The 14073-nt window shown below is 39.4% G+C and overlaps 4 protein-coding genes across 8 annotated transcripts in view; 1 reads left to right on the top strand and 3 right to left on the bottom strand.

Annotated features, from left to right (window-relative positions):
• LOC109542320 overlaps positions 1 to 5718 on the bottom strand; it is a 13630-nt gene extending 7912 nt beyond the window's left edge. The window contains exons 1-2 of the mRNA XM_019911505.2: positions 4861 to 5718; positions 1608 to 1791 (exon numbers count right to left, since the gene is read on the bottom strand). Coding sequence (XP_019767064.2) covers positions 1608 to 1791; positions 4861 to 4929 — 253 coding nt within the window. The 5' untranslated portion in view covers positions 4930 to 5718. The remainder of the gene's footprint in view (positions 1 to 1607; positions 1792 to 4860) is intronic.
• The window catches only part of LOC109542321 (ATP synthase subunit b, mitochondrial), an 18202-nt gene extending 8857 nt beyond the window's left edge, over positions 1 to 9345 (top strand). The window contains exons 2-6 of one of the 2 annotated variants that reach the window (XM_048667199.1): positions 7843 to 8178; positions 8237 to 8433; positions 8496 to 8748; positions 8815 to 8956; positions 9008 to 9345. In XM_048667199.1, the coding sequence (XP_048523156.1) occupies positions 7845 to 8178; positions 8237 to 8433; positions 8496 to 8748; positions 8815 to 8956; positions 9008 to 9218 (1137 nt within the window). In that variant the 5' untranslated portion in view covers positions 7843 to 7844 and the 3' untranslated portion in view covers positions 9219 to 9345. Of the gene's footprint in view, positions 1 to 7486; positions 8179 to 8236; positions 8434 to 8495; positions 8749 to 8814; positions 8957 to 9007 lie in introns of those variants that run through there. The other variant, XM_019911508.2, reaches the window with a different exon arrangement.
• Positions 5814 to 7401, bottom strand: LOC125502392 (CDAN1-interacting nuclease 1-like). Of its 2 annotated transcripts, none has more exons than XM_048667201.1 (5): positions 7135 to 7401; positions 6736 to 7063; positions 6466 to 6515; positions 6170 to 6409; positions 5814 to 6110 (listed from the first exon to the last, which is right to left on the bottom strand). In XM_048667201.1, the coding sequence occupies exons 1-5, from the start codon at positions 7230 to 7232 to the stop codon at positions 6101 to 6103; spliced, it is 726 nt and encodes a 241-aa protein (XP_048523158.1). In that variant the 5' UTR covers positions 7233 to 7401; the 3' UTR covers positions 5814 to 6100. The 2 variants fall into 2 exon arrangements, with proteins under 2 accessions (XP_048523158.1, XP_048523157.1); XM_048667200.1 differs by having other exon boundaries at positions 5814 to 6100; positions 7135 to 7399.
• The window catches only part of LOC109542318 (bromodomain adjacent to zinc finger domain protein 1A), a 9058-nt gene continuing 4231 nt past the window's right edge, over positions 9247 to 14073 (bottom strand). The window contains exons 6-15 of one of the 3 annotated variants that reach the window (XM_019911502.2): positions 13435 to 13789; positions 13128 to 13375; positions 12861 to 13070; positions 11815 to 12074; positions 11577 to 11758; positions 11310 to 11515; positions 10993 to 11121; positions 9963 to 10120; positions 9741 to 9904; positions 9247 to 9683 (exon numbers count right to left, since the gene is read on the bottom strand). In XM_019911502.2, the coding sequence (XP_019767061.2) occupies positions 9560 to 9683; positions 9741 to 9904; positions 9963 to 10120; positions 10993 to 11121; positions 11310 to 11515; positions 11577 to 11758; positions 11815 to 12074; positions 12861 to 13070; positions 13128 to 13375; positions 13435 to 13789 (2036 nt within the window). In that variant the 3' untranslated portion in view covers positions 9247 to 9559. The remainder of the gene's footprint in view (positions 9684 to 9740; positions 9905 to 9962; positions 10121 to 10992; positions 11122 to 11309; positions 11516 to 11576; positions 11759 to 11814; positions 12075 to 12860; positions 13071 to 13127; positions 13376 to 13434; positions 13790 to 14073) is intronic. The other 2 variants (XM_019911503.2, XM_019911504.2) reach the window with 2 other exon arrangements.

The following is a 14073-nucleotide window of genomic DNA, read 5'->3' as shown; positions in this document are numbered from 1 at the left end:
TCCAGAATTATCAAAAAGCACCACTTTTATCCTTATAAAATTCAGCTTTGCCAAGAACTTGATGGAAATGATTTTGAAAACCGAACTGAGTTTTGCATGTGGCTGTTAGATAAAGTGGCAAAAAATGAAAAGTTTTTCGAAAATGTGTTATTTAGTGATGAATGTACTTTCCATAACAATGGTCTCGTGAATAGACACAATTTTAATTATTATTCTGATGCAAATCCGCGCGCATACAGGGTGATGAAAAAACAAAATAGGTGGTCAGTTAATGTGTGGGGTGGAATACTGGGCCAATATTTAATTGGACCCTATTTTTTTGAAGGACATCTAAATGGTTTGATGTTTCTCCAGTTTCTAATAAACCATCTCTCAATATTATCAGAAGAAGTCCCTTTCAATATTAGAATCAACATGTGGCTTCAATTGGATGGAGCTCCGCCTCATTATCACTGCAAAGTTCGGCAATTTTTAAATGCCAACTTTCAAAACAGGTGGATTGGCAGAAATAGGTTTGAAAATTGGCCCCCCAGATCTCCCGACTTAACTCCACTGGATTTCTTTTTGTGGGGGTACATAAAAGGAATTGTCTACCATACGCTTCCGACAACTTCACACGTTGTCCGTGAGTCACACTTCAAATGTTGTCCAGAGTTAGCAGTGGTTTTGAAAAAAGAATTTACAAATGCCTGAAAATGGACGGCCAACATTTCGAACACTTGTTATAATTAATTTGCCTCGCTTTTATGGTATTGTTGATATGTTATTTATTCTTTTAATTTAAAAAAAAACACCAAATGGCGCACAGAACCATTATTTGGTGTATTTTGTAAAAAGGCAAAAACTTAGTTATCAACATCCTGGAACCATTCGATAGGTAATTAAAAATTGCATTTCCCAGTAAGCTAAAAAATATGGGGTTGTATTTAAATTAATCAAGTTAGAGCCACTTAAAGTTCTTATTTGATTAGTTTAAATTTGTGGACACCCTGTATAAAATGGTAAGTTTATTATCATTGGGATATAAAATAGGATTTCTGGTTACACCAACCTACGAATTACGTTCACATAACTTAAATAATTCTAAAGTATTTGACACATGAAAACAATATTAGATTTTGATAAAATTCGAATTATTGAAAAAACCCTTAGATTTAGACATGATAAATCTTATTAAAACAGGCACTTATTTCGCGCTCAGAGAATCCAAAAATGCAATAATATATGGGGCATTTCATTTAGAAAAACACAACTTTGATACTTTTAGGCTTTTTGGGACACTCGCAATCTATAGTTGCATCGCGAATTGGCGCAAAATATTTAATTTGATTAAACAGCGAACAAGTGACTCACGCAAAGCCACGCAAAGCGAAACTGCCTTAAATAGACAGCAAATAATTGAATTTTCCAATGCACTTATCAATAATCCTCTCATCAACTTGCGGTGTTACCATGCAGGGGAATTTATGAATGCACTTTAGAGTCGTTGCCAATTTAAAATGCATCGCTGTACCTGTTTGGAAATCCCCCCTGATTGAAACATTAAGATAAATGGCAAAAATCCCACCGGCAAATTGGCTAAAAAAGTGTTTTTTTCACCCACTAACCCAAAGCTTTTGATGTGCTGGCAACGGAAGAAATCGATGGCCTTTGCAGTCGAATATTGGGCGAAGAGCGTTTTCGGTCTTTCAATTTGAGCTTCTTTTTGCATGCGTGCTTGGCTTTTGAACGGTCATCGTCGCTGCTGTTCTCCGTGTTCAAATCCTCGCTGGAAATCCAAAATTCCTCGTCCTAAAAACACAAAACGTCTCTCAAAACAACAAAATTCAACTGGAATGGAATTATGAATGGTTTTTGTGTGTAGAAAACGCGCAGTTTATGTGTGAATTTGCCAGAAATAACACACATTGCGGGTGCTAATGATTGAATGTTCCAATCAACACACAAAGTGGCAATTTTCGGCCAATAAAAGCAATTTAATGATGGCAAAGTGACGATCAAAGAACGTTTAAAATGCCACTGTTCAATTCAGTAAACACCTGGACTTCAATTAAATAACTATTAGTCATCCGGAAACTTGAATCTTCTTTTTTGTCTGTAGGTGTGTAAAGTGCACATCAAAAATAGCTGCATGAGAAAATATCGACTTTTTAGCTAACACACAACACAACAGCTAAATTTAGAAGATTATTTCACCAAATGTTTACTGAGACAACAAGCGAAAGACTTTCGCGCTCATGGCTCATGGGTCGGTTTTTCCTGCTTTTAGCCCGTCGAAGAAATTAATGTTTCGCCAACTCGAGCAACTAGCATCATCAGGGTAGTTTCACTCGACAGCGTACACTAAGCTAATCCCAAATGGTTTTCGAGCAAAACACTTGCAAAAATGATGGGTTTTTGGACCTCGATTGTCTGGCAAAGAAGTTTTTATCCCAAGGTTTTTCAAACCCTAATCCGAGACAAGTTTGTCTTCGACCAGAAAATTAAAAAATTGACGCCAGTTAACTAACAACATATTTGTTCATTGTCCAATGCAATAAACAATGGTGATTTCCTTGCCCTGCACCTTCGATTATGAGCAAACCTGCCTTGTAGCGGACAATTAAGTGTGAGGAAACAGATGGTTTCGTATCAATTGCAAGCCGATAAAACGATTTAAAATTGCACCGAAACAAGGTGAGGCTTAGTTTTGCCATTGGAAATTGCTGTTAAATCACAAGTTTATGACCGTTTTTATTAGGAAGCGCGTTGCAAGGAAAAATCAGCCAATTAAGAGAGTTGCGGCAAATTGTTTAATTCGACCTTATGGACTGTTAATGAGGCCGAAAAGACGTTTTTTTTTCGTCTATCTCCGGTTGTAAACTGGCTTGACGCAAATTTGCGCAAACAGAAATAATTACGTCTACATAGCCAAACAGATAAGTCTGTTTGCGTTTATTACGCGAAAAATTATCGAGTGCACAAAGTGTGCATCACGGGACTGTTTGAACAATTGTTAGAATCCATGCAAATATTATGGATGATATTGGAACGCCCGCCTTTTCAACCATTAATGCGATTGTTTCATTCGCGTTTTCCGGATTAATCTAGCTTTGTTTCATATGCATTCAATCGGTCGAATTTTCGTTTATCAACTGATGAAGTTGCTAGATTTTCCGGAAAATATCGCACAAATACAGCGACAACCATTTGCGGTTGAGTTGGGTTTTTCGCCCTCACTTCTACACCAACACGCCTTTTAGAAAAACTTCAACATTTCCAACATTTCACATACATTTAACGAAAAATTGACATCTAAGATTCTTCAATTGCCTTGAAGGCTCTTCATAATTTCCCCCAAAATTGCAATTTTTACCGTACCACTGCTGCAAATCAAAACTTTTTGAGAGCTCTCCATATTTTGCAAGAATTTTTTGAAAAATTAGTTTCGTAAAGTGTTTTTGGCAACTCTCTATATTTTGTATGCTATTTTTGAAAAATAACTCTCCAATTGCAAAAATTATTAAAAGCTGTAGAAGTTGATTATTAAATTGCCAATATCTGTACCTGATGGAACACATGTTGCACTTTCTACTGCTGCAAAGCAAAACGTTTTAGCAACTTTGGCTTTTTTGCAATGAATTTTCAAAAATTACTTCCATAAAACAGCAAACACAAATAGCATTGCCGTGACCCCAATTTCAAAAAATCTTCAAAATTGCTGAAATTGATAAGGAAAATAATAATTTCTGCAGCTGATTGAGAAAATATTGCATTGTCCACTTCTGCGAAACAAAACCTTTTAGGGAATCTGGCTTTTTTGCAAGGAATTTTAGAAAAATAACTTTCTTATTTTGTAAAAAATTTTTGAAAAATTAGTTTCATAAAGTGGCAGACGCAAATGGCACTTTTTGAGTCTCTAATTCCAAAACTGATTTAAAACTGCTCAAATTCAGTTCTCAATTGCCAATTGCTGCTCTTTATGGAGCAAATCTTCATTTCGCACTGCTGAAAAAGTCAACTCTTTGGCAACTATCTATATTTTGTATGACATTTTTCAAAAATAACTTTCATTGCGTGGCAAGCGCAAATATCACTTTTGAGTCTCCAAATGCAAAAATTATTGAAATCTTCAGAAGTTGATTGTTAAATTGCCAATTTTTGCACCTGACGGAGCAAATGTTGCACTTTCTACTGCTACAAAGCAAAACGTTTTAGCAACTTTGCCTTTTTTGCAAGGGATTTTTGAATAATGAATTCCATAAAACAGCAGACACAAACAGCATTGCCGTGACTCCAATTTCAAAAAATCTTCAAAATTGCTGAAATTGATAATGAAAATAATAATTTCTGCAGCTGATTGAGCAAATGTTGCACTTTCCACTGCTGCGAAACAAAAGCTTTTAGCGACTGGCTTTTTTATAAGAAATTTTTCAAAAGTTACTTTCTTCAATCAAATGCTTTTTTTGGGCAATTTATGGGTTTCTGAAGATTTAGAAGCAACTGGTTGGTTCATTTAGTTGTCGCTTTGCATCGTTTTCTCTTTGTATCTTACCGTCTTAATGGTTCGTTAGTTGACGATTTTTTGTAAACTTTGAAACTAATATGTAAACTCTGAAGAGTTATTGAGTTTTTGGCTAAAAATGGACCATAAAAAGCTGGAAATTGGGCCTTTATAATGCGCTTCCCCAGCGGCGAAGAAAAAGCTCTAATTATCCCTTTCAACCCGCAAATCTATACATACGAAAAAACATGAAAAGACAATGGAAAGTGGGCGTTTTTCTACAAACACAATATAAAGGCACCAATAAATTATGTCGTAAAAAAATGTGTGTGCAAAAAAAAGCTTAAAATACTGGAAAACCATCCAAACCACCATACCTCTTTTAAAATCCTGGCATGTTGGCTGTGGATGATTTTCAACTCTTCGGGCTTCTTGTCCATGTCCATAGTTCAGCAGCGGGCAACTTTCGAAAGTCAACTCGGTCCAATCAGCGCGCACTCTTATCTTTTCGCACCCGAACGAACTTTTTTCCACTGTTGTATTTGCCTGGTTTATTAATTAATAGATTAAGTTGGGGTTGCGCTGAGACTCACTGCTCGTTGGTTCGCGCGCGCCTTCGACTACAATCCGTATTCAAAACAATGTTCGAAGACGGCTAAATAATCCTTGACTCGATTCCTGTTAGCTCGGCAAAAACCTGAATTAAAATAATTACAAGTAAACGCAAGGTGCACTTAATCGTATACCGGGGCCGTTCAAATCCAGCGGCTCGCACGCTACAAAACACGGTTTAAACACAAGTTTTTAACGATTTTCAGCCGCAATGGCAGCGTCATTTGAAGACAGTAGATATGAACTGTTTTTGGACCGGGTGGCTTGTTTGTATGGAACGTAATCTGGCCTGCTGATGATAGCGGGTGGCAAACAATGATTGATCAAACATTCCTGAGTGCTTAATTCACAAGCGGAAAGCAAGCAAATGCTGCGAAAGACAACATTGTTCTTTAGTGCCTAGCAAAATTCGCTCAATGAACACTTGAAGCCAATCTAGTGCATCTTAGGATCATTCCTGAGGTTCACAAGTCAAATACATTAATTCGCTTTAATCTGCAATTAACCTATTGAAGCCCGTAAAGTGTTTAAACGGAAATATTCATTAATTATGGGGAATTTTTAAGTTAAATGGCCTGCAGGCCAAACGCACGATGCCCAATATTGTGCAAAAAATCGGTTTTTTGGATAATGCACGGAGGAACGACTTCAGTGAGCTTCAATAGAACAACGCGGAAACAGACCCTTGTAAGTGCTCAAGCTAGTACAAAAACTATTGTTTTTGCTATTGCAGCGCAAATTACAGCTCCTTTAATGGCAGGTACTTAAACAGTACGCACATTAACTCTTTGCTATTCACGTTGAAAAATTGCTTTAAATTTCAAAAACTACACTGTCTGGTGTGTCGTCAGCTCCTTCATCTCATCGGGAATAATTGATTGATTGGCTGGCAGAATCGTTGTGAGATTGGCGGGCAAATGATCCCGAATAATAAACCGCTTGTCCGGCGATGCGTTTATGGTTTTTAAGTATCCAAACCAGTAGATGATCAGTCCGGAACCAAACCTAAAAAAAACTATCATGAAGCCACAAGTTAATAGGAGATGAAGAGTCGTCTAACACAGTAGCACCCACCTATTCCAATAGCTCAGGTACTGACTTTTCATATAATCCTTATGGATGTCTTCATCGGCAAACAGTGCTTTGCTCTCAACCCAATTGACGATAAACCCATCGACTGCGACAGGGGCTTCCAGCTTTAAGTCGGGAGTTTTGTCGTAGCCATATTTCCTAAGCGATTCTTCATCGCGGAAGACTAAACCCCTCTGGGTGGCCTCTTTCTGCAGACGGATCTCGTATTGCTGCCCAAGAGACCTGCCAAGCAAGGAACATCGGGATTGAGTAACCCAGGCACATTTGGGGATACTCACTTTTTCATAATGTCGGCCAATGGGCTGTACAAACTATCGTAAACTGTACACTGAAAGCAAACATTGATTATTGCAACAATTTTGATTATTCCTGAAGCTTGTCGACTAAATAACTGAGCTTCAAACAACCAAATTCCTAACGTTTTGCTAAGTAAATAACGCTTGAACACGAGAAGTTTCCCAGGCAAAAAGTTAGTAGACTAACGATAAAAAAATTCCTAGTTGCAAGGCCCAAAGTACCTACACCCGTGCAATATTGTTAGAACCCACCAAGAAAATTTCTTGGGCCAATTGGCCATCCGAAATCAGGCTAGTATTCTTTAGGTAAAGGTACAGCTTGGTAGCTGGTTCTTTGTCAAGGTTCTCCTCATCCGCCTCGCCCTCGTAGTACTTTTGCAAAATCAGCTTGGCAATCAAACATGGAGGGATTTCATGCTCTTCAGCGATCTTCACCAACATTCCCGGCTTTTCGCGATCGATCTTCTCCCAGAACAACTTCCAAAAGTAGTCGCGGTTGTTTTGGGTCTTGCCATAGATGCGACGCATTTTCCTTTGATACTCATTGCACAAAATACTGTATAATGTATCGCTGTTTATGCTGAAACAACACGGCGGTTGAGCGAACAGAAAGGGCAATTTTAAGGATTCAAATGCTGCAGGCCGGCTTACCTGGGAAACAGTTCTTCCAGTTTTTTGGAACAGTTTTTCGACAAACCTTTAAAGTTCCCTATAAAGCTCACAATTTCATCGTAGACACTCACATCCATATTCCACAAGTGTAACGTGAACTTTACTAGCTAAAATCTAAGTTACTAGCTAAAACTAGCTAAGTTTTTTTTCCGTAAACAAGTTCAAATAAATGCCAAAATATTCGAAGGTTAAGTTTCCTGTCATCCAGGACAGGACCATGGAGCCACAGATTACAGAACCTTTGTGATCTGTGCATGGAGCGGTGAAAGTTTCCATTGAAATCTTGAATTCATTAATGTGTTTGGTAATTTTAAGAGACAGGAGGCCTCGGCCTGCCCAGTTAACAATGGACTCACCTTGTGCTTTTCTCTGTGGTCTTTTTGGCGAAAATGTGGTTTCTGATAACATAAGGCGCAGCTTCGCGCATTTGCCAATTTTTTCTCCATTTTGTTTCTACCTGGACACATTTTTATAGGAATTTTTGAAAATATAAAACTGCTTTATGCTGAAAACACATTTTTTACCACTTCTGAACGCTACTACTGACAGGAACATGATACAGGCATTCGCGCCAATCAAGTGATCTAAACCAATCAAATGTTTGCTTGGAAACTTGTTGCCTAGGCAACGCGCCCTGGGCGCGTCAAAGTACGCACGTCAGCATTACAGTTGAGCTTGACATTTTAGGCATGCCTCAACTCAAAGTTTTTCTTACTAAAACCCCTTTTAAAGACTTGGGGAAGTTTTACTGCACGAAAAATGCTGCCACGTTGCTCCAAACATCCAAAACTCTCAAACAAGAACAGCAGCTTGAAAATTCGGCAGATTTGGCGACTGGAAACTCTGATGAATGCGCCAAGTTCGAACAACGAATGGCTAAGCAAGTTTTGATTGAAAAGGAACAAGATGCCAATCTTCAGAGCCGTTTGTCTAAGGATTGCAAAGTATTCTTAGCTAGATGCAACAGCGCTACTGCTCTTAGATGCGGCTCTATACGTGTAGAGCAACTGGCCCCACCAACCGGTATAAATGCTATGAAGTAGCATGTTTGGTAATTTTGTATTTTGCTATCCTCCAACAGGTTCCCCAGATTGGTTGTCCGACAATTTCACTAAGTTCCAGCTGGAAGAATCAGGCAAATGCCCACCAGTTCCAACCAACTGTCCTGAACCAGCAAAGCCGAAAGAGCCCCAATGCGCTCCTGCAGGGGGCACCGACGGGGGATCTAAAGAGTCAACTGTAGCACCTCCAAGGCTAGTCAGACAGGAACCAGGCAAGGTACCAATCAGGCAGAGAATCAGGCAGAAACTGGCCATGATAACTGATTATATAATTGCCAGGTTTTGTTCGCATTTGTGCCAGAAGAATGGTGGCGAGCCTTCATTCCGAAAACCGGAGTGACTGGGTTTGGTGTGTTCCTGTTCACTTTCAGCACGTTTCTCGTTAGCAAGGAATACTACGTGCTGGAACACGAATTTTATGGCGGTCTGAGCATGTTGCTTTTGTGGTTTATTGGGATCAAGTACTACGGAGCCCAAGTAGGCCAAACGCTAGATAAGCACATCGACGCTATTGAAAAGGAATGGGAGGATGGTAAGTGTTCTCTATTCATTCGTCTATTCACATCAGTTCGGTCAACGAAGTACGATAAAAACACAGTTAAAGAGGCAGAGAAAAAACAACTGGAGGAAAACATTTTGAACGAGTTGCATTGGCAATATCAAATGGCTGGGCAGGAACTGCTTCTAGCGGCAAAACGGGAAAACGTTCTGTTACAACTCGAAGAAGAATATCGCAAAAGGTACGAACAGTTTCTGCATCTGTGAACCATCTCCATTGCGATGGATTTCAGGCAAATGCAAGTTTACGAAGAAGTAAAAAACCGGCTTGACTATCAAGTTGCCATTAACGGGGTGCGCCAAAAAGTGCAGCACCGAAACCTCATCGAGTACGTGACCAGAGAAGTATTAAAATCGATAACACCCGAAATGCAGAGCAAGTTAGTCGATTACTCAATAGACCAGATCTTGAAAAACTTAGAGAACATGGAAAAACCCCAATGAGACAATGGAACTTGAATAAAAGACCAGCTTAGATTTGTGATACATAGCTCTATTTTTGTTCAAAATCAACAGACATTTAGATCAGAAATGAAGTGTTTCAATAGATCAACCTCAATGCTAGAGCGAAGATGTAAATTTTATTTGCAAAAATATATCCTACTTATGGTACAGGTACTTACACTGCTAAGCCAGTAAACAATTTCAAATCACAATGTGGGGTGCTACAACCAGTAGTTAAAAAATCAAGGAAACTTGTACTCAAACACGTTGATGAAATTGAGTTATAGAGTAGAGTAATTAATTTACTAATAAATAGTTTATTCGTGGAATTGCTAACAACACTACTTGGTCCGCCTTTTCTTGCTCTTTCGATTTTCACCCTCGCTAAATTCCAACTCTGGAGGTACGACCAGGCCCACTTCGTTAGCTTTTTTCGCAAAATACTCTAGCAACTGCTTGCCGCATCTACGAGACACACAAAATGCTTGATCGGCCTGTTGATGTACTACTATTTATACTTACTGGTAAACTTCATCAGTTCGCGAGTTGTAGGTGTTGCAATTCTCGAAAATCAGCACCACATCGCGCATAAGCTGCGAATCCGTACTATATTTTCCCATATTTAGCTTGTTCTTCAGCGTGGCAAAGTCCATCGGCTCAGTGATTATTTCATAGTAATCAGGTACCTGATTCATAGGGAAAAAGACGCGTTTAACTTGCCAAGCTAGAAATTACTTCACTTACTTCTTTTTGCTGAACAGGTCTGAGGAAAGGCCACGCTGATTCATGTTTCATAACATCTGCAAGAAGCTCTTGCAGAGCGGCGTTATGCAATGGCAGATCATCTCTTTGGTCATCTCGTCTAAACGGTCGCCTGTTAACGACTTGTTCGAATGACGATTCTAAGGAAAACAGTGATTCCAAGTGAAAATTGCAGATGATCTAATTAGATGAACTAAACGTGTTGGGGCGAAAGCTTTGCAAATTGTGATTATTTGGAAAACAGAGGTAGCAAATGAAAAAGGACTAGAAAAACCAATAATAACACTAACACTTTCTAAGTATTCCACATGCACGTGAAATTAATGAAGCAGATGCTGAGCTCAGGCGTTTATTAAGAAGCTTTGGAGAATCAAATTAAAGAAAAAATGAAATAAACACGTAAAGCAGGCTGTTCAGTTCGCCACCCTGGCATGTACACAAGTTTTCAACTCACATTTAGGAGTTTTCCGGGCTTTGAAGCCGTGGTCTCTGGGAAAGTTCTTCCTGACGTTTCGTCCACAACTGCGATGGGCATTATCAAAGGCGATGAGGCAGTGGGCGAAGTGATCTCCCGTGCTTTCCGACTAAGACTGGTTCAACCACTGGATCCCCTGTCGTCCCACAGGGGATCCAGTGGTTGAACCAGTCTTAGTCGGAAAGCACGGGAGATCACTTCGCCCACTGCCTCATCGCCTTTGATAATGCCCATCGCAGTTGTGGACGAAACGTCAGGAAGAAATTCCCATGAAAATCATTTCTATATGTGATTTGACCGGCCGCGAAAGCCTTCATAGTCTGATAAGTTTTCAACTTTTCAACAATATAAACAGGAGTCGGATTTGTAGCAACACTCGGATATACATAGACCCAAAAAACACAATGACGTTTACTTTTGAAGGTAAATTATATTCAAAACAGAATCAATTTCAAATTAAAAGATGCCAGGTTAAGGAAAACTGAGCATGCAAGCACAGCAATGAGGCAGAACGAAGCGATTAACTGCGCGACCCACCATCGTCCTCAGAACTGAGCGATTTAGAATTTTTAACGCGCAGCGCCTTGGCAAATGCGTGAATCTTGCGGCTGGCCTTCACTGCACAACTTCTCTGGCTATATGTAAATCCAGCCATGTATTCGTAGTCTATGTGAAAAAACACAGGTTTAGTAACAGACTTTTTCCTCACAAAGTTACGCTTTGGAACACAACTTTATTTCGGATTAAATATAGCTGGATGTCGTGGAGGAAACGAAGGCAATTTTGAGCTTTTGCTCAAAATTGTTAAATGTTTCATTGAAAATACGACAACTGAATGAACTGAAGCAGTTTACCTGAGTGAAAGCCATTATCAGTTGATCTGTCTCGGCCTTTGTTGCGCTTCATGCGACTCGAACAGGCAAAACAAGTCCACGGCATTCTGGGAAGTCTTCTGAGCGGAGGTTCCGTGCACTCTTTGTGGAAGTGAGATTCGCATTTTTCACACTCTACAGTCTCGCCTCCTGATCCACATGTTTTGCACAATGCCAACTGTATCACACTAGATTGCGAGAACGAAAAATGTTAGCCGGAGCAGAAAAAGATGATCGCCAACAACTCACCTATCATCGTTTTCACTCATACTTTCCGAACCTACATCAGAAGCTTGGTCTTCGTCCTCCTCGTCGTCATCCTGGCCGAATATCCTCCGCCGTTTTTCCACTGGTTCTGGACTGAGCAATTTTTGCTCCTTTTCCTTCTCTTTTTGGCACTGACTGCAAAACCAATCCCCTTGCGGAACAGCCTGTAGAGAAACGTTTGTTACTGTTCGCCTCAGCGGGTTTCCTCCATTTCACTCACGCTCAATTTTGGCTTGAGACAATACAAGTGATGGCCCATGTTGCACGAATCGCATAAGAGCATATTTTCTGAGTCGCTCTTCCTTCTGCAAATCCGGCAGCGCGCTAAGAGCGCTGATTTTGACCACTGCACACACGAATCAAGCGTGCCGAGGTGCAAGAATATTTGGCTAAAACTGGTCGAGGCTAGAAGAGATTGCATCCAGTGTTCCAACACGTCTTTCGAATCCTTCATCTTGCTGGTTGATCGACTGTTGTGACCTAAATAATAAATAATTCTCTAGGTACTGGTATGTATATACAGGGTTATTCACGCTATACGGCACGGAAGTTTGCGGCTAAACCGTTTATTTTTGCAAAATATCTGATGAATCCACAGACGCCTATCGAGCGCACGTTTTAAAAATATTTTTCTAATGTACAGAGTTGTCTTTTTCGAAATGAAATACCCTATATATTATTGCATTTTTGGATTCTCTGAGCAAAATAAGTGTTTGTTTTAATAAGATTTATGTCTAAATCTAAAGGTTTTTTAAATAACTCGAATTTAATCAAAATCTTATCTAATTTTCACGTGTCAAATACTTTAGAAGTATTTAAGTTATGTAAGCGTAATTTATAGTGAAGTGTAACAAGATATAATATTTTATATCCCAATGATAATAAACTTACCATGTTATACAGGGTGTCCACAAATTTAAACTAATCAAATAAGAACTTTAAGTGGCTCTAACTTGATTAATTTAAATACAGCGTCTGTGAATTCATCAAATAATACTTTGCAAAAAACAAACGGGCTACCCGCAAACGTCCGTGCCGAATAGCGTGAATAACCCTGTACATACGGTATGTATAGGGCTCCTCAAATCCGCCTATTGATCGCCAAAGGAAAACTATGATTTTACAAAGAACCCAAATATGTCCAAAGTCCATACAGGTACTTCTCTTCCGATATTTCAAATTTTTTTAAACAACTGTCATTTTTTCTCAGTAAAAGTTTGGTCTTCTGATCCCTTTGGATCATCTGCTTACGGGAGAGTAAATTACCTAAAGGCCTTTTCAAGAATGTTCCTTTAATGGCGTGTGCGACGTGACTAAGAGCGTTGGCCAGACAGTAAATTGCCTTTTTTGTGGCATCGGACTGTATTAATGGAGTACCATCAAGGTGGGTTGATTCTATTGTAGCTGTGAGATAATTTCCCGGGTCTCGGTATTCTTCCTTGTTGGCGCTCTCTGGTGTACTCGATCTGCTTCGCTCTGCAACAGAACAGAAAATCGTCTAATCGATTCGATTTAACTATGTTTTATCACCACCTTCATCGGGTTCTTTGACTTTCAGGTCTTTTGTAGTGGGTGAGTAGTTTTTGATGAGTTCTTCGAACTCATCGTAGTGTTTATTTTGCAGACAATTTCGCCACTTGTTTCGGTCCTTACATTTCACTGTTCCCAAGAATCCCACCTTGATTTTCTCCTCCATTTCCAAGATGTTCTCGATCAGGACATTTTCCTGCACCTCATCCGAGCTCATTTCCGTTGGGTAGCCCATGTTCGCATCTACGCACCTAAAAAAAAACTCCTCTGTTAGTCAATCAATCACAACTCAGGTCAATGTTTCACTTGCCGGTCTTTTTTCTTGAACGATCCATTCAGTCGAACAGGTTTATCGTCGTCTGGTGTCTCTTGCTTAATTTCCATCTTGGGGTTAAGAGAACCTACTGGTGTTCGATTGATTACTCTGACTAAATCGTTGTAATCTGATTTGAGCGTTTCTTTCAGCTCTCCTTCTCTATAGCCTCGCTTATTAAGGGCGTTGATCAGATCTTGAAGCTGCTCGTATTGGTGGAAAAATGCCCAAGTGTGTTTGGTCGCAGTTTTCGTATGAACTGGGCAGTTTGCGGGATTTGCCGTGCATAAAAGCAGGTCTGCATGTGAAGCCCCATCTGTTCCAGATAATGCGCTGTTTATTCCTGCAATCACTAAAACTTTAACTTGATTAAAACTAATAAAAAATCATTATTCCAATTAAACGCGTTGGGGCCAAAAGCTTTGCAAATTGTGATTATTTGGAAAACAGAAGTAGCAAATGAAAAAGGACCAGAAAAACCAATAATAACACTAAAACTTTCCAAGTATTCCACATGCACGTGAAATTAATTCCAAATCAAAATGAATTCCTGGGCTTCAGTCATTTATTGTCTATTTATCAATTAAAATACGTTTCGGTGTTTTCCACCATCATCAGTTTTTATGTGTAGCGTTG

This window comes from Dendroctonus ponderosae, unplaced genomic scaffold, assembly GCF_020466585.1.
Source record: "Dendroctonus ponderosae isolate FM_Combo_2020 unplaced genomic scaffold, Dpon_F_20191213v2 Dpon_F_20191213_6, whole genome shotgun sequence".
NCBI lineage: Eukaryota > Metazoa > Arthropoda > Insecta > Coleoptera > Curculionidae > Dendroctonus > Dendroctonus ponderosae.
This window is presented reverse-complemented; position numbering and strand designations above follow the sequence as displayed.

Bases quoted from the DNA above. Each gene is read 5' to 3' on its own strand.
- LOC125502392 (XM_048667200.1), bottom strand. From the start codon at position 7,232: ATGGATGTGAGTGTCTACGATGAAATTGTGAGCTTTATAGGGAACTTT. The intron at 6,516-6,735 runs GTGGGTTCTAAC...GTTTGCTTTCAG, and splicing joins TGGCCCAAGAAATTTTCTTG to TGTACAGTTTACGATAGTTT. The intron at 6,101-6,169 runs GTGGGTGCTACT...AGTTTTTTTTAG, and splicing joins TACCTGAGCTATTGGAATAG to GTTTGGTTCCGGACTGATCA.